General features: G+C 42.3%; 1 protein-coding gene across 2 annotated transcripts in view; it reads left to right on the top strand.

Moving 5' to 3' along the window:
- Positions 1-15,268, top strand: part of LOC119744636 (multiple epidermal growth factor-like domains protein 6) — a 28,396-nt gene extending 13,128 nt beyond the window's left edge. For both annotated transcript variants that reach the window (XM_038220682.1, XM_038220681.1), the window contains exons 3-8: positions 2,042-2,145; positions 2,589-2,684; positions 5,178-9,947; positions 10,737-10,857; positions 11,587-11,761; positions 12,429-15,268. In XM_038220682.1, the coding sequence (XP_038076610.1) occupies positions 2,042-2,145; positions 2,589-2,684; positions 5,178-9,947; positions 10,737-10,857; positions 11,587-11,761; positions 12,429-12,575 (5,413 nt within the window). In that variant the 3' untranslated portion in view covers positions 12,576-15,268. The remainder of the gene's footprint in view (positions 1-2,041; positions 2,146-2,588; positions 2,685-5,177; positions 9,948-10,736; positions 10,858-11,586; positions 11,762-12,428) is intronic.
- The last annotated feature ends 2,508 nt before the right edge of the window (positions 15,269-17,776 follow it).

Raw genomic sequence — 17,776 nt, 5'->3', positions numbered from 1 at the left:
ATGAAATGTTCCAGCCCCCAGCGGCCACCCCCCCCACTGAAAAATTCCTGGCTACGCCTCTGCTGCCAAATTCCCCAGAACTACTCAAAATACACTATAAACACTTAAAATCACATGCAGATTGGTAGTATTGCCTTAATTAAGATTCAGATTACATAATAAACAATCTAGTCACATAAAGATGTTGTGAATTTATTGGTAAATTTCGGGCAAAACGTGGATTTGGCCACGTTCGAAATCCGTTTCCCAGTGAACCTCACCAGCCAACTTGTCCCATTGTGCAAAGGTTTGTTTGAAAGGATTGAAGCTTTTTTTAAACAAATGTACACTATTTTTGTTCAAATTTGCTGTTTTTCTGTAAAATAACCATTTTTGCAGCTAGAATTCTGCCAGAAATCTGCCAAAAAAATCCATTCTGTCAAATTTTCTGTCAAACTTGTTTTCTTTTTAACAAAAATTCTGTCAAAGTTAGCCGAAAATCCTGAGCTCAACCGTGCTTAGCAAAGTCTGCATGTCCTTCACTAAAATTATGCGAGAAAGATATAACGGATCACCAACACCCTTGGTATGCCCGAGCATATAGTTTGAACTAAAGCTGACCCTATACCCACGTACCGATCCGTCCTGACTTGCTATGGGATGGCTAATCACCCTTGCGGTGCCTTATCGAAAAATCTGAAGACATGGTTCAATGTAAGTATTACTATTCAAAAATCTTTCGTGTTATAAATTCCGCGTGGAAGTTCGAAATAAACAAACTTTCATTAAATAATATTAAAACGTCAGCCGTCTGTTTACATGAAGCTCCACAAGTATTAAAAGCATGCCATGTTTTGAGCTTCTCGAATTTAAACCCGATGACAAAATAAACTTCCGTCGACATCTGTCTGTTGACGTGAAGCTCCACAACATATTGAAAGCATGCCATGTTTTGAACTTCTGGAATTTGAGCCTGATAAAATAAACTTGGTATGGAAACAAACAACAGTAGCCAATTTCTTATCTATTGGGTGACGTCGAATACCGTCGAAGCTTCTGTTCTCCCGTAGCCGTGGGTCTTAATCTATAGAACTACTTGAAAAGGAATAGCTGATAAAACATTGATATGTTGAAGGCAAATGTCTTCCAAAACTTAAAAAGTTAAAACATAAAAGTTATTAATACTGACCCGATGTCGTGACGTTGAGTACCAATAATGGGTTGTGTTGCAGGCGATGCAGGATGCACGCAGTGGAGGTGTTGTCTATAGCGCAGAAAATGTGTGCTCTTGTAAGCATAGATTCTTCAACCACGGTTGCCAGGGCCATGCAAATTACCAGTACGGAGCTATGAATAATTTGATAACCAGACGATCATAACGTCTCGCATTAATCGTGCATCAGGTAACCGTCACATGCAACTATATGATGCAAGCAAAAAAACAGAGCAAGACGCGGCGAAGTCCAGCTCTCGCTGGACGAGCGAATATGACACAACGACTGTACCTTGATATAATGCAGTTAAAGGGTATAGCCTGACATTGAAATTCCAATTCTAGTTTATAAACTGAACAATTAGGACTGATAGCAAGCGTGAAGCAGATTTTGATACACGAGATATCGGTAACTACGGATATTCTAGGAAACGTGCAGGTTGCTGCCTTGTCAATAAATGCCATGGCATCTACCTGACCTAAAATTTGCCAGATTAGTAAAAAAAAAATCTTAAAGTCGCAGAATACCTTCTTATTTGCTTCGATGCAGACGAATGTGAGAAGGGGGGGGGGGGGGGGGGGTTATTGCCACGTAACCACTTGCTGTCGAGGGTAGGCTGGACACCAGCTGACAATGGTAAGTGTATATTCTATCACAAAATTACAGTCCTAAATTTTCGGATTTACTAACTTCACAACGATATAAGTACATTTCTTCTGTCATGAAAAGAATCAGATCCACATGAACGCATGAAATATAACCGGATTTGCTCATTTTAGTTATTTAGGCTTACGTAGTTGACTTGAAGTACAGTTAGGGTATTTGGGCATCTTGATTTCGCTGTATAGGTCGGTATACTACCTGAAAACAACCCCCGTGGAAGAGCCCTCTACCGAGACGGTCCTCGAGTGTTGCCAAGGCTACACCGGCGATCCAGGCACAGGTTGCACGCGTGAGTATCTCAAGCTCAAGGGGGAAGTTCTTTCTTATTAGAAACAGAGATGAACATTTGAAAAACAAAAAAAGTTCGAACCCTAAAAACAAATGTTATAATGTAGACTTCATGGACTCTTATTATGTAAAAATAATAATATAAGTGATTATTTTCAGAATAATAATAATTAGGCCCTATAATAATAATACAAATAACACTTTCTTCTACACTGCATTTCAGTACCATGGGAGACCTCAATGTGTTTAACTATTTTTTAACAAATACATGTAGTCAGAGCAATCTATTGGAATCGTTTCTCAAATCTGTAGATTTATAATCATTTCTTAGTGACAGAAACAAAACACAGCAACACGAACCGTACATGTGTAAATCAAGCGAATCACTTCAGCTTTTCAGTTTGAGCAATTATTCCTCTTCGTGAATAATTCATTTCCCCGCAGCTACTTGTACCATCCCCTGCGCTAATGGTGGAACTTGCACGACACCAGAAGAATGTTCTTGCCCTGCAGGTTGGACAGGTGTAGACTGTAACACACGTGAGTATTCATACACTTGTGCAGGCCTATATACATTTCTTTTTTCAGAAGCCAGGCAATCGGAGTCGATTTTACTAAATCGCAACGTCATTTCATTTATAAATCAGGACTAAATGATTTGATTGGTCGATTCGGAGGATTGTTTTGTAGTTCAACAACAGCCAGGCGTGATATCGCGTAACATGATACAGAGTGCGTGACATATTTTTGTTTATCCATTGTCTATGACGCGCAACTGGTGAATTACCGAAGACCCGATATAGAAATCGCACTCTGATTTACGAAATCTAGGAGGTCAAGATGCGGGGTCCTGCCTAATTAATCAGCGACATATGTTCACGCATAATAGATTCGCCGTGGTCTATTACATAGTCTATTAACGACTAGGATTCGAATCTGCAATGAGTCGAAATTTCGATTTGGATTGGACATCGACAAAAAGACTCGGAACCGGACTCGGACTCAGACTTCGACTCGGACTCGACCATTATGACTCGAACTTAATAATGACTCGCATCTAGCCAGTAAAATATTTGTTTTACCAAAAATGTCCTTTGGAAGCATATTTCTGATGTTCTTTTTTCGAAAGTAGACCCAAACATTTAACAACAAATATTATTTTTTGCAACACCACCTGAACATCTCTTTAGCGTTGCTTATATTAATGTGCCTCTTCCTATTACACTCCCGGTCCCCGCAACAGCGCGTTACACGTTCATCTCGAACATAATGTGACTCTTATACTCTGACTCGGACTTGTGACTCGATCGGAGTCGGATTTTAACCAATTGACTCGGGACTTGGACCCGGGCTTCGACTCGATTGACTGAAGTAGAACACTTCTTTTAATACTGGTTCTGTACAACATGTGGAAGTTACACGAGAGAGTTGCACTGGTGTCTGTCCATGCAGGTGACATGATCTTAAGCCATAGAGGCCTATACAACTCTAGGGTAGACAAAATATGTTCGTTTGTTCCTGTAAAGTTTTTGCTCACGGAGATCAGCACCCTCCTTTCGAAGATACCTGAGACACCTAATGCGTATATTTCAAAACCCACTGAATTATCAAAAGACGGGTGCGTAGTAAATGTTATTCCCAAATGAGATATGAAACCAGGCGATTTAGAATTCGCATCGATGATTAGGAAATACTTTAGGTTTTGATTCATAAAACAAATGTGTATGACGAGATCATGCGCATAACATAGTGAACGATGACAGCATTGGACGACATCACACATGTTAAACGCTTGCGTTCATCGTCAAACTCTATTTAAACGAAAACTAGTCACGTGAGTGTAAGGAGTATGTCGTTTGAACAAGTGTTTATTTACAGAGTATCCTCACTGGCTAGGGTAATCTTTCTCTCGTAAATTGGTAGCCTTGCAAACCGATTCCACATTTACTATTTTCAACTTGCGTGATTAATTATTCATGACACTTCCAAATATAAATTGACACAATATCTGTCCAATCGGATCACGTTTTACAAAAGCTTAACACCGACTTGAACTAATAAATACCGTTTGGTTGGACAACCATCCCTAACTCGCGCTTCACACTGGGTTTTGACTGCCTAATAGGCTATGTAGCAAAATGCACTTGCCCGCTCAAGTCCTCACTCCATTGCAAAAAAAATCTCTACCCAGTTCTAGAGGGGCTGAAAGAAACTTCACTGGTGATTTTGTAGGTCTGCTCCAGAATAATAATAATTATTCCCGTACGTACACAACGATCGCTATAATTGTTTTGCCTAAAAATTGTCCCACGAGCCACCTTTAACGCTCTCTTCTATTGGCTAATAATGTTACAGGAAAAAAATGACCTCGCAGATCACGAACCATTAATATTCGGTGTGTATGGAAACGTCACAAAATGTACGCAGACAATATCATGGATGACAACGATTTTCAAAATAGTAATACGTGAACACAGTTCAGCAGGGACGTTTTATGACGTGAGAGTTAAGACTACCCTGGCTAGCGAGGATTGGGAAATACAATTCATGGAATTTGGTTTAATGTAGGAAGACTCAAGGTACAAAACGTTTTACGTGTATTTGAACCAGTCTCTGTTACATAATTTCACTTTATACCATAAACTAAGTTGGTGTGATACTCTCTAAATTCCAAAGAGCGAAACTTCACTACATTGGAGTGAATCAGATTCATTCCAACAGTGGGAAACTAGGAACTAGACGTTTTAGAGTGAAATTTCTTCAATCGTAAAGATCGAGTTTTCACTCGAACTTCGACTGAAGTGGTTCATTTTTCAGCCTGAAGTGGTTCATTTTCAATCAAAAATTAGAGTGATTTTCACTCTAAAACGTATAGACCCTAATATCACTCTTTGGAATTTAGAGAGTATTCTTGTGAATGAGTGAATTTTACCGATTCAACATGAACCAGAACCAGAACTAAGTTTATCATTTTTGACATTTTTAAGCAGTGTCTTTCACCCAAGCTTTCGCGTGTTTGTTGTCCTTGTACAGCTTGCCCGACCAACACATTTGGCGTTCAGTGTTCACAAAGGTGCACGTGTGAAAATAACGGCAGGTGTAACCGGTTTACAGGAGAGTGTCAGTGTCCGCCGGGTTATCAAGGGTTTCACTGTGAAGACGAATGTGCAGATGGTACTTATGGTTTACGGTGCCAGTTTCTTTGTGAGTGTCACAACCTGGCAGCTTGCGATGTCGTCACTGGGACATGTTCTTGTGCATCTGGCTTTCAGGGGCAATTATGCGAGGAATATTGCGACCAGGGTTCGTATGGGCCTCAGTGTAGCAGGACTTGTCGTTGTCAGCCCGGTGCCTACTGCTATGCCGAAGACGGGAGTTGCTCTTGCCCTCCTGGGTACACAGGGGACTTTTGTGAGAACGAGTGCAGCCAAGGGTTCTACGGTGTAAATTGTCAGTCTCCATGTATGTGTGAAAACAATGCTGCTTGTGACCACGTTGATGGAAGGTGCACATGTCCTCCAGGGTATACTGGCTTGACATGTAGAAGTATCTGCTCTCCCGATATGTTTGGGCAGGACTGTCGCCAGCGATGTACTTGTCAAAATGGTGCTTGTCATCATGTAACTGGCGTTTGTTCTTGCTTCGACGGCTGGACGGGTGCCAATTGCGACGCCCCATGTAGAGCCAATTACTATGGCCGAAACTGCTTTGAAGAGTGCCAGTGCTTGAATGGAGCATCCTGCCACCACATGACTGGGGTGTGTCAGTGTACAGCCGGCTGGGTAGGAACATTCTGCCGAGATCCATGTCCACAAGGTAGGTTTGGCATGGATTGTACTTCGCCATGTCGCTGTGACAACGAAGCTGCTTGTCATCATGTTGACGGAAGTTGTCGTTGTAGGCCGGGCTGGAAGGGGGCTGTCTGTAACGAGCCATGTGCTATGGGCTTTTACGGTCTAGAATGCGCTGAGAGATGTCAGTGTCGAAACGGGGCAGAGTGCAACCACATTTCGGGAGCCTGTCGGTGCACTGCAGGTTGGCAGGGCCGGAACTGTGAAAGGCCATGCTCCGAAGGTTTCTACGGACTGGGATGTAACAGAGCATGCCGGTGTCGAAATGGTGCCGATTGTAGTCACATTGATGGAGAGTGTTCTTGTACTCCTGGCTGGCAAGGACAGTATTGCGACGCGCCCTGCAATCCGGGTCGTTTTGGGTACGAATGCAGAATGGATTGCCTTTGCCAAAACAATGCTGCTTGTCACCACGTTAGCGGTTTATGTACTTGTTCACCTGGATTTACCGGTTCTACTTGCTCGGATATCTGTCCCATGGGCTACTTTGGTCAGGATTGTCGCAGTGAATGTCAGTGTCAAAATGGTGGCGCTTGCCATCACGTAACGGGTGTATGCAGCTGTACAGCGGGCTGGCTTGGGCTCACCTGCTCCGACCCCTGCCCACAAGGTAAATATGGATTGGACTGCGGAGACAACTGCATGTGTAAGAATGATGCACTTTGTAGCAACATCGATGGCAGCTGCAGCTGTGCGCCAGGATGGCAGGGAACAATATGCGATCAGCCCTGCGGTGCTCTTCGCTATGGTACAAGATGCGAGAAGATCTGCAGGTGTCAAAACGGTGCCATTTGTAATCACATTGATGGAATGTGCACATGTACACCTGGATGGCAGGGAGTGTTCTGCGATGTACCGTGTGATGACGGTTTTTATGGCCACAACTGTGCTAAAGTATGCCGCTGCGTAAACGGTGGTATCTGCGATACCGTGACAGGAGCTTGTACTTGTCCTCCCGGCTGGAGGCTATTTTGTTCTGACCCGTGCGAGTCGGGCTTCTTCGGTCAAGACTGCAGTGGAGTCTGCAGGTGCCAGAACGGCGCAGAATGTAGTCGGTTTGACGGAACTTGTACTTGTACGGCAGGTTGGTACGGTGCCTCTTGTGATAGTCCATGTCGGCCAGGGCTTTATGGTCCCGGATGTGAACAAAACTGCAGATGCAGAAACGAAGCGACTTGTTCTCGTTTCGATGGAAGTTGTTCTTGTGCTCCAGGATGGACAGGACGGTTTTGTGATACACCTTGTCGTGAGGGCTTCTATGGTGCAGACTGTACCGAGGAATGCACGTGTGTAAACAGCCTCTCTTGCTCACCCTTTGATGGCACGTGCTCCTGTTCAGCTGGCTGGAAGGGCCAGAACTGCCAAGACCCGTGCGATAATGGCTGGTATGGTCCGGGATGCTCATCGCCATGCCAATGTCGAAATGGCGCGTCCTGCTCAAGAATAGACGGCGAGTGTTTTTGCACAACAGGCTGGCAGGGGCGTTACTGTGAGGATGAATGTGATAGAGGTACTTTCGGCCCAGGATGTACTGAAACTTGCCAGTGTCAAAATAACGCCCCATGCAGTCGGTTTGACGGCACGTGCGAGTGTAGCCCTGGTTGGATGGGTCTCCAATGTAATATTGCATGTCCTAGAGGATTTTATGGTGCCAATTGCGATCGTGAATGTGGCTGTTCTAACGAAGCATCCTGTGACAGGGTCACCGGTGAATGTGTGTGTACTGCAGGCTGGACGGGTCGTTTCTGTGATACGGCTTGTTCTAGAGGGCTCTACGGTCCAAATTGCGAGAGCAACTGTTTGTGTGAAAATGACGCTTCCTGCAATCGCTTCGATGGGACTTGTCAGTGTTCTGCTGGCTGGACTGGAAGGTTTTGCAACTTGGCATGTGAGCGCGGAAGATGGGGAGTGGCCTGCAGCGAGGCATGTCAATGTCAGAATAATGCAGCTTGTTCTCGATTTGATGGCTCCTGTTCTTGCTCTGCGGGATGGATGGGAAGAGCGTGTGACATTCCTTGTAGACACGGTACTTATGGCATCAACTGCCAAGGCACCTGCTCGTGTATGAATGAAGCGTTCTGTTCACGGTTCAACGGTGCATGTCTCTGTCCACCAGGATTCATGGGATCTTCTTGTGAGCAACCCTGTCCAGAAGATTTCTACGGTCTTCAATGCAAGCTCCCCTGTACATGCGCTAATCGTGTAAGCTGCTCTCCAGTGGATGGTAGTTGTATCTGTCAAGCTGGATGGATGGGAGACCTGTGTGACACAGAATGCCCCCATTCACGATGGGGTGTTGATTGTTCTCAGTTTTGTTCCTGTAGTAACAATGCTGGATGTAACAGGTTTACCGGCGAGTGTGCTTGTGGAAGCGGTTGGACTGGTAAGGATTGCAACATCGAGTGCTCAGTAGGGTTTTATGGAGTCAACTGTCTTCAACGGTGTAGTTGTGCTAACAATGCACCTTGTTCTCGATTTGACGGTTCTTGTAGTTGCGGACAAGGCTGGACTGGCCCTAACTGCAACGAGCCCTGTGAGGCTGGGTTCTTTGGAGAAAATTGTCAGCACGCTTGTGGTTGCCAGAATAGCGGGAGCTGCAATAGGTTTGATGGTTCATGTATTTGTCCCAGCGGTTGGGAAGGGACGTTTTGTAACCAGCCATGTATGGAGGGGTTCTATGGCAGAAACTGTGAGAACCGATGTGAATGTCAGAATGGTGCTTCATGCAGCAGATTTGATGGGTCTTGCGAGTGTGACGCAGGTTGGACAGGATTTGAATGTGATCAACCTTGCGGGGACGGAAGGTGGGGACCGGGCTGCATGCAGCGTTGCTACTGTCGGAACGACGCCACTTGTTCTAGGTTTGACGGGGTATGTTCGTGTACTACAGGATGGATGGGGCGGTACTGTCATCTGCCATGTACCCAGGGAAGACATGGTCCAGGTTGCACAGCACTGTGCCAGTGCAGGAACGGCGCCCTGTGTGATAGGTTCACTGGACGATGCATGTGCACTTCCGGCTGGAAAGGTGTCTTGTGTGACATTGAGTGCGACGAGGGCACGTACGGTACCAACTGTGCCCAAACCTGTCGATGTGAGAACGGCGCCCGGTGCCACCGCGAAACAGGAGCGTGTTCGTGTTCTCCCGGTTGGCAAGGAGAATTTTGCAATGAACCTTGCGTCGGTGATAGATTTGGTCTGGATTGTCAAGATCAGTGCGACTGCCGCAACGGTGGACTCTGCGACGCGATCACTGGGGCTTGCAACTGTCCAGCGGGTTGGTATGGGTTGACATGTGAACAAAGATGTCCTCCGATGAGATACGGTCCAGGATGCTCTCAGATCTGTCGATGCTTGAATGAAGCAACTTGCGACCCGTCGACGGGCAGGTGCGAATGCCTGTCGGGTTGGATGGGTACTCGTTGTGATGTCCCATGTCAGCAAGGCAGATTTGGTATTGATTGTCTGCAGCAATGCGACTGTGAAAATGACGCCCAGTGTTCTAGATTCGACGGGACCTGTGTCTGTCCACCAGGCTTTGTAGGTCAACGGTGCGAACGGAGGTGTTCCGGAAATACGTTTGGTCTGGAGTGCACTGCTGAGTGTCAGTGCCAAAATGGTGGCATATGTTCAACGTTTGACGGATCCTGCATTTGCCAGAGTGGTTGGATGGGTCAGTTGTGCCAAATACCCTGTGATGCAGGCTTCTATGGACCGTACTGCAACAGTCCGTGTCGTTGCTTTAACGGTGCCACCTGCTCTCGGTTTGACGGAAGCTGTGCATGCACAGACGGCTGGACGGGCTCCTCCTGTAATATCGCCTGTTCTGGCGGGCGCTACGGACAAGCGTGTGCACAGAGATGCCAGTGTCAGAATGGTGCTACATGTCATCACGTGACTGGTGCTTGCACGTGCACGCAAGGATGGACTGGCCCATTCTGCACACAAAGAGGTAGGCCATTTTAATTACCAGGCATGTTCTTTATCTAAAATATTTCTAAAAGGAAGTGTTTCATGTGACGATTCATAGAACAGTGCATCCGGGTTGTCTTCGATTCGTCATTGTGTACTTGCGATACGACTTCCACACAAACGCACGAGTGCCACAAATGGCGAAAACGAAGAGTTACTGTGCTGAGCATAAATATCTAAGGGCGTTAACCACCTTTATATTTCCGATGCATAACCACAAATGTTGCATGTACATGTATTGTGAACTTAAAATGAAAAATCACCGATCGTGCTAGATCTTATAAATTTCCCTAGTTAGGGACGATGTTATTTGCTTTTTAAGAACAAAATTGTGAATAGTAAAACAAAACAAATGTAACTATGAATTTATTAAATTTTGGTCTTTACTACATGTAATAGACTACTGCCACCGGGAACTTTTGAATGTTTTTGGACATGATAATTCTTTGAAGCTGAAATTAGTACACACTATCATACATATTACTTTTAATTTAAATCGTTCTACCTCCAAATTGATCAAACCACAATGTTCAGATTATGCAGGTACAAATTAATGCTGATATTTTCTAGATTTTGTTCGTGGGAAAAGCTAAAGAATCATCATAGTAGTCCTTACAGCAGACATTACGACCCAAACATCTGTTGTAGACAAGACTTTGATTGAAAGTGACTCAAAAGAAGAGCACACATTAATGTGGAAAAAAAGAGATGACACTGCTAATAATGTTTGTGTTTTGTGACTGTTCGCCCTTTCAAATCCGACTCACAGTTCAAGAAGAAGTCATTGGAATTGGTAAACGACAGACAGTAGCCGGGCGGGTTGTCACTTGCAATCAGGCCAGCATCTTCCCTCTGAACGGATACCACTACTTCGAATGTCTGGATATCCGGTAAGCATACAGTTAACCAGGTAAAAAGACAACGTTCTTTGAGATTTCAAGAAGAAAATGCTGCTAAGCAAACTGATGATAAGATATCTTAACCAAAAAATATCCCGAGCAGTCATCGTAAACTTGATTTTTTAGTTTGCCAGTGAATGTTGTTCAAGCAAATCTTCTTTATGGACTAGTTTATAGTTCCAAATTGCCCTCCCCCGCCCGTGGCTGTGGGCGACGTTCCTGTCAGCAAAACAAATGAACTGCGAAAATAATTTATATAGAGTCCCCTATAACGTGGCGTTCTTCGATGTTCGCCTCGACTTTCCCCTTGTAGTTTTGCACAACCTCTTTGTTCCAAAAAAATTTAATTCATTAAGTTTTACTTTTGGAACAATTTTTAGTCTCACCAAATTAATATCGAATATTAATAACTGTGTCGGTCGGAAACTGGGCACAGGTTCGGCCGAGTGCTCCCTAACGTGGCGCACTTGAACGAAATCCTTATTGGAGATTTTTTTCTTAAGTTGAACAATTCTGATAAGTCGTTATTATATTCACTTACATACCCTATCGGAAATCGGAAAATCACGCCAAACTAAAATTTCTCTGGAAACGGGAATGTTTAGAGCTTGATTACTTATTGTGAAATTTGAAATAAAAAATCTCTAGCAAGTCACTATACATCAAACTGTACCACCGGTCATAAAAAAACTGAAAGATTTCCAACATAACTTTTTTCAGCGTTGATAACAACTTGAGATTTCCCAACACCATCACTTGTCGTAATCTGTGGGTAGACCGAATAATCGACAGCACGAGTCCGGGCTACACGGAAAGAACGGATCATTTAGATTTCTGCATCCATCTTCTCAAAGCTAACAAGTTGGACGGTCGATTTGAAGACAGAGACGTATCGGTAAGCACTAAGTGATGTAGCTTGATGCCAATCTCAAATTTTGTATAAATCCGACCGGTTTTGGACACAGTCCGTCAATTGGGGTTTAATCGTCTATGTCATATAAATTCCGGAGTGAAATTAGGGACTAGACGTTTTAGAGTGAAAATCACTCTCCTTTTCGATTGAAATAGTCTGAAAAATGAACCACTTCAGTCCTAGCTCGAGTGAAAACTCGATCTTTACGATTGAAGAGATTTCACTCTAAAACGTCTAGTCCCTATAGTTTTCGACTGTGGGAGTGAATCTTCCCTGGAATGGAGTGAATTTTAACTCTTTGGAATTTACAGAGAACCTTGCTCGTTGGAGAATACAACCGACAATTAAATCGGGCTAATACAGGTCCAAGTCCGCCGAAGGAGGACATTCGAGTCTCCCTAGCCACCTCTCCTCATGACACCAAGTTCTCTTAAAGTAGTTGTGTCACCATCTTCGTCAGACTTTGTGCGTTGGCTGCACGAAAACATAAACATAAGTTTGCCCTGACCGACTATTGTGAATTAGACTTATTAGCACCTCGGCCCAGAAGTTAATATGCAAGAAAAGACTTGCAGTAAAATCAGAATTGTTAGTATTGTGTGCTCTGAGAACAGAATCACTAATTTGTATTACTTCTTTTTTTGTTTAGATCGAGGCTCGATATACATGTTCGAGGACTCGTGAAACCCGGATCCAATGGCTGTACAGCAGCTGGCGATATGGCGGTTCACAAGATGCCGGCTACACGCAGGATCTACGATGCAAAGTGCCATTAGGGAAACTCGAACTTCCCTAAAACTATTTAGCTTACCACAGTTTACTATTTTATATAAAAAACTACATAATTACATTATATAAAAAAACATTTTAAATAATGTAATTAAAGATGTACTGTCCGAGTAAATTTCGAGTTTCAGCCAGAACAGTTTTTGTTTTCAAATTGTGTTGCTTTTATTATTTTATTCTTCTTTTGCAATAAAGGAGTTATCCACTTCTTTAAAATAACCATCCAAGCTTTCATAACTATAGAAATTTTTGTAACTTCAGAAAGTGAATTTATTTGTGGCACTGATGTCGCCCGAGAAAACTTGCTCCCGCCCTTTTTGTATTCGGTGTTAGGGATCAAGAACCAGTCTACTCGCAGAGTGGATCTGTTTGTGCCATAAAGAAATCCGACATAATGCCTTTTAATAGTTTCAGAAGGCTGTAGGCGTTAAAAAGAGAATTGTTACAATATAAACATACAAGTTAAAATGTGTCACGGAAAAAGCGTCGAATTCGAAGAAGAGCACGGACAGTACATCTTTAATGAACTCCAGCACAAACTGAACCTCTCTCATGGTAATTAACGTATATGCTTAATGGTTACTTCTGAGTAGTTATAGTTTGGTTCATTTTTCATTCTTGCATGTTTTCATTCTAGCAATTTGACAAGATACGGAACATGTGGAAGTTTCAACAATATTTACAATCAAGGAATCAAGTACAGTTAAGGACCCGTGATAGTAACATTACGCTAATTGGAAGAAGTGAATTAATAATACACTAAGATTATTATTCAACTTTGTGTATCCAATTGCTGCATTTAGAGGCTTGTGTCTGGTCGGATCTACCGTAAAAAAAGTTAATTAGGTCGACTGAGGGAAAGTTATGCGGTTCGGAATGATTGGCCAATACATGACAACTTTTTTTTGACCATGCCCGTGCAGATAATAATTATCTTGACATAGGCTTACTGGGTTAAAAAAAAAGTCTGCCACTTCTGCTGGTCTCATGTAGGAGAGCGGCACCATGCGCTCACTTTTGCAGGCAGCTTCATGCTCCTAATCAATTTTGGAACAACTTCAGGAAGTTAAGGATACCAAATAATCAGTACCGGTACCCATTTCTTTTCAGTCGGCTAGTGCTCCAAAGTTTCGTCGCAGATCTTGGGATTGGGGGGGGGGGGGGGGTTGACATTGACGATTCCGTCTACACAATGTACATTGTACATGTAGTTCACGGAGTCCACGATTATAATGCTACAGAAGGTGATTAGGTCATAATTAAAAACCATCTCAAGAATCAACAGTCTTCAGCATTTTAGATGTACACGTAACATTTCTTAAGCCGTAAGGGGTCTATAATTCATGTATCTACAGTGAATGACGCCACATAAGAAGAAGTTTTACTACAGCGAGATAGCTTTCTTTCTCAAAATGATACAGAAATCTAAGTTTATAAGTTACAGTTAAATAAGGTGAACCTGGCTGTTGTAGAAATTGATGTATCCAATGCAGTTTGGTTTGAGAGACCCTCGTGTTTTTTTGCTTCTGTTTCAGAATACTATAGCCTATTCATGAAAACACTTGAATATTATACAATATAATTTTTGTTTGTTTTATAATATGTCAAGATGGATCGATCAAACTCCATGCAGCTATTGTTTTTGTGAGGAAAAAAAAAAGTTAAAAAAACACCTCAATTTTTACCCCTTACATCATCAAAAGTGTGTCAATCTAGATTTGTCGGTTTTTAAACCGGTTCATGACAAAACAACCAAGAAAGGCAACAACCAAAAATAGCACGTTCATCTCTTGAAATATGTCGAATTAGTTTTTGTTGGATATTGGCAAAACAAAACTATAAAATAAAATACAGTTATTACATCAAGAAGATTATTGTCATTTGACAAATAAATTGATAAAGAAAAATTGAAACTGGTAAACTGCACGAGGTCTGCCTTGTTGTGATATTTGGCTTTTCTTGCAACGCCAGGCTGTCCATTACTTTTACCGACTGAATTTAATTGATGAAAAACTTTAAAAATTAGTCGTTCAACCATTTAATAATTCAATTCATTTCATTTGAGTGGCAAATAACAGACTGTACTTGAGGCTACATTATATTTGAACAACACTCACATTTAGATTCAGATTTAACTACCGGAGTACTCTCCCTTATTAAAATACAAAACTCGTCGTTGCATCATATCGAAAAAAGTATGAATATTGAGATATTATTGTTTAAACAAAGTTTGCTTTGTCAACCGCTGTCGTTGGGGGAGTTGTTGTTGATTTCCGTGACTTTGGACCCCGGAAAATAAATCACGACTTTTCCTTTGTGGGATATGAAGAAGAAAGATCGGAATGAAATAACCCCTTGACGATACGGTGGAACTTTGAAGCAAACTTAATTATATTATACAGTTTATGGTATTATTTTGTGAGCTACATGACTTACGCTTACAAATTACGCTACTCGTTATAATAAAAGTCGACAAGTGAAACAAACATTATTACATGTTGTAAAGGAGTTACAGAGTATTTATAAACCCAACGTGGTTTAAAGATTATTATAATCATCTTGTTTGCTTACGGCCATTTTATTTTGTGAATAGTTGTTCAAACCTCACTTCAACAACGAGTGAAGATTCACGTCTTTAGATTTCTTATTTTATGAATGTTGATTCACATCGAATTAAACATTACAGTTTGTTCAAGTTTAAAACTTGTCAAGCGCCAGAATTTATTTGAGAAAGATTTTCGATCTTACCTCCTCGGGTAGAGTTGAAGGCTTCGGATTAATCTTTTTTATTGACTTTCTTTTCGACACGCTTCAGCCTAAAGTTTTTGACCACCCTCAGTCTTCAATCCTATTCGGGAATTTCGAGATTAGAGTCCTTAATTACGCTGGGCCGTTTAATGTTAGTGTGTTACACTGTGTCTGGGGACGGTGCCATAGTTAAATTCAGAATGAACAAGGAGGAGGCCTTAAAATGCAATATATGCAGAGAGTTTATAGAGACTTTGGTCCTGGATGCGCCGTTTCGAGCTCCATACAACGAAATCAAATTAGTATTCAGAAAAAAAGTGGGGGGTCCACCATACTTCCAATGGGGGCGTTGTTCAATAACGCACACTATAGCACATAATAGTGTACACATACCCGCTCATCCCGATGGCTACGCCTCTGTGTCGGAGTGTTGTTGACAGACGGACATATAGGTAATTATTATAAGAATAAATGTCAAAATTGTGGGGGTTTTTTTTGGGGGGGGGGGGGTGTTAGAGCAGGGGGGGGGGGGGATTTGACATTATTTTACTATAATTGTAAGAAAATAATTTTTTGAGTCAGAGCAACCCTCCCCCCCCCCCCGATCCGCGCCTGCTTATGCAGACTTGATCTATGAGAGCCTGCGCTTAACCTTACATCAGAAATGTGCATCTAAAGCTCTTCTATACTGTTTGTTCTCCATTTATTAGTGATATTCAATACATTTTGTCGGTATTAGAGTTACACAAAACTGGTCAACAAGTGTGCGGGGGGGATTTATCCTCCCCACCTCCGGGATTTTGGACCTTTTTTATTTGCTGGAATATTCCACGTGCTTTGTTCTTTTAGGAATTTTTGACTTGACCTGCCTTCTCAATGAGTCAGAATGCTTGATGACTTCGCCTATGGCGATATCGAATATTTTGTCAATATAATCTTCTATCCCTTCGTTGCCTCTGACCTCAGCCTGGGCATTTCGTAATTGTTTTTCAAAGTCTGCCTTGGCCTTGTCAGCCTCGTATTGGTCATTGGCCGCTGCCAGCTCTTCCTTGCTAGATTTAGCCACAAGTGTTGGCCTTTTGGGCTTTTTGGACTCGACCATTCTCCTCAGTGCTACAGAATGCTTAATAAATTCGGCATTGAGAAGATCGATTTTTTTATCCACATAATCTAACTCTTCATTAAGTATTCTGAAGTCAATTGCGATGTTGAAATTTCTTTATTAATGTGCGCGCAAATGTTCATTCCTCTTCTACAAACTACATTCAAGAAATGCACATTCTGCATGCCGATCCACCTTATCCACCGTCAGCTGTCCAGGATGTTAAGAACCTGGACAAAAGTAAATTATTACTGATCGGAAGAAATGACCTGATTAATCCATTATAATTAATTGCTGCATAAAGATGCTCAGATCGAGTCGGCTTTACCGTTAAAATGTTTTAAACTTCCTTTGTAAAATAGAACTTTCAACAAACAAATTTGTTTTGTTTTTGCCGCAACGGTATATTGCGGCGAGCAGAGGAATTGAAACAAGTTTGTGGTCAGATTGACTAGGAATTCAGGGGCGTTACAAGCTACAATCCTGGCCAAATCTCGCTGGGCCCCCAACCCCCCAGCCCCCGCTCAATGTTGTCTCTCATTGCGCGGTGTGATCTCCATCCGCTTGAGAGAACAACATTGACCGGGGGGAGTGGGGGAGTTCAAGTTTGTGACTGTTGGAGGCCAAATTTATTTCAAAGTGTCCCAAACATTTTGGCCGGGATTGTCTGAATGTACAATAGCCTTGATATTGGATTTGGATATTGCGCGTAGTACCCGCTCAAATATAATAATATACACACGCGCGCGCTGGTAACATGGTCAATGCACACGATTCACCATGACGGTGCACCATGTCATTTTGGCCGATATTTTTACAAAATACAGATTGTGTTCCACGTGAAAGCCGTATTAGGATACACAAACAACGTATCATCTTCTTCTATTGTTTTAATTCCCCTTTTGGACGAAAAATCCATCCAAACCATAGTGTAACCAAGGTTCACCACTGTAAATTATATAAGAAGCAGAGTCACTCAATTCCTTTATATTTTGGTTTGGATTGATCACCGATGGATTTTTCGGCAAATTAACGGAATGAGTGAATACAAACAAATTGACAAGGATTGTATATTGCTTGTGTATCATAATGAGCCTTTCAAGTTAAACACAAACTGTATTTTGTACAGTTATTGGCCAAAATGACATGGTTAACCGTCATGGCGAACCGTTACGATGCACGCAACAATAAAGTTGTAATTTTAAAGAATTGGAACATTTGTATTTTTGTATTACTATCAATCATTATTATCTGGCCTAAATATGTGTTCTTTCATTCAACCTTCGGCCGCCATTTCATATTTTGGAAACAAAACTCAAGAAAACAGCTCCCCAAACGGCATGTCATCCATATTTTGAAAA

Source organism: Patiria miniata, unplaced genomic scaffold, assembly GCF_015706575.1.
Source record: "Patiria miniata isolate m_02_andy unplaced genomic scaffold, ASM1570657v1 HiC_scaffold_7, whole genome shotgun sequence".
In the NCBI taxonomy this organism is placed as follows: Eukaryota; Metazoa; Echinodermata; class Asteroidea; order Valvatida; family Asterinidae; genus Patiria; species Patiria miniata.
Note: the sequence above shows the minus strand (reverse complement) of the source record. Positions and strands in the feature narration are given on the sequence as shown.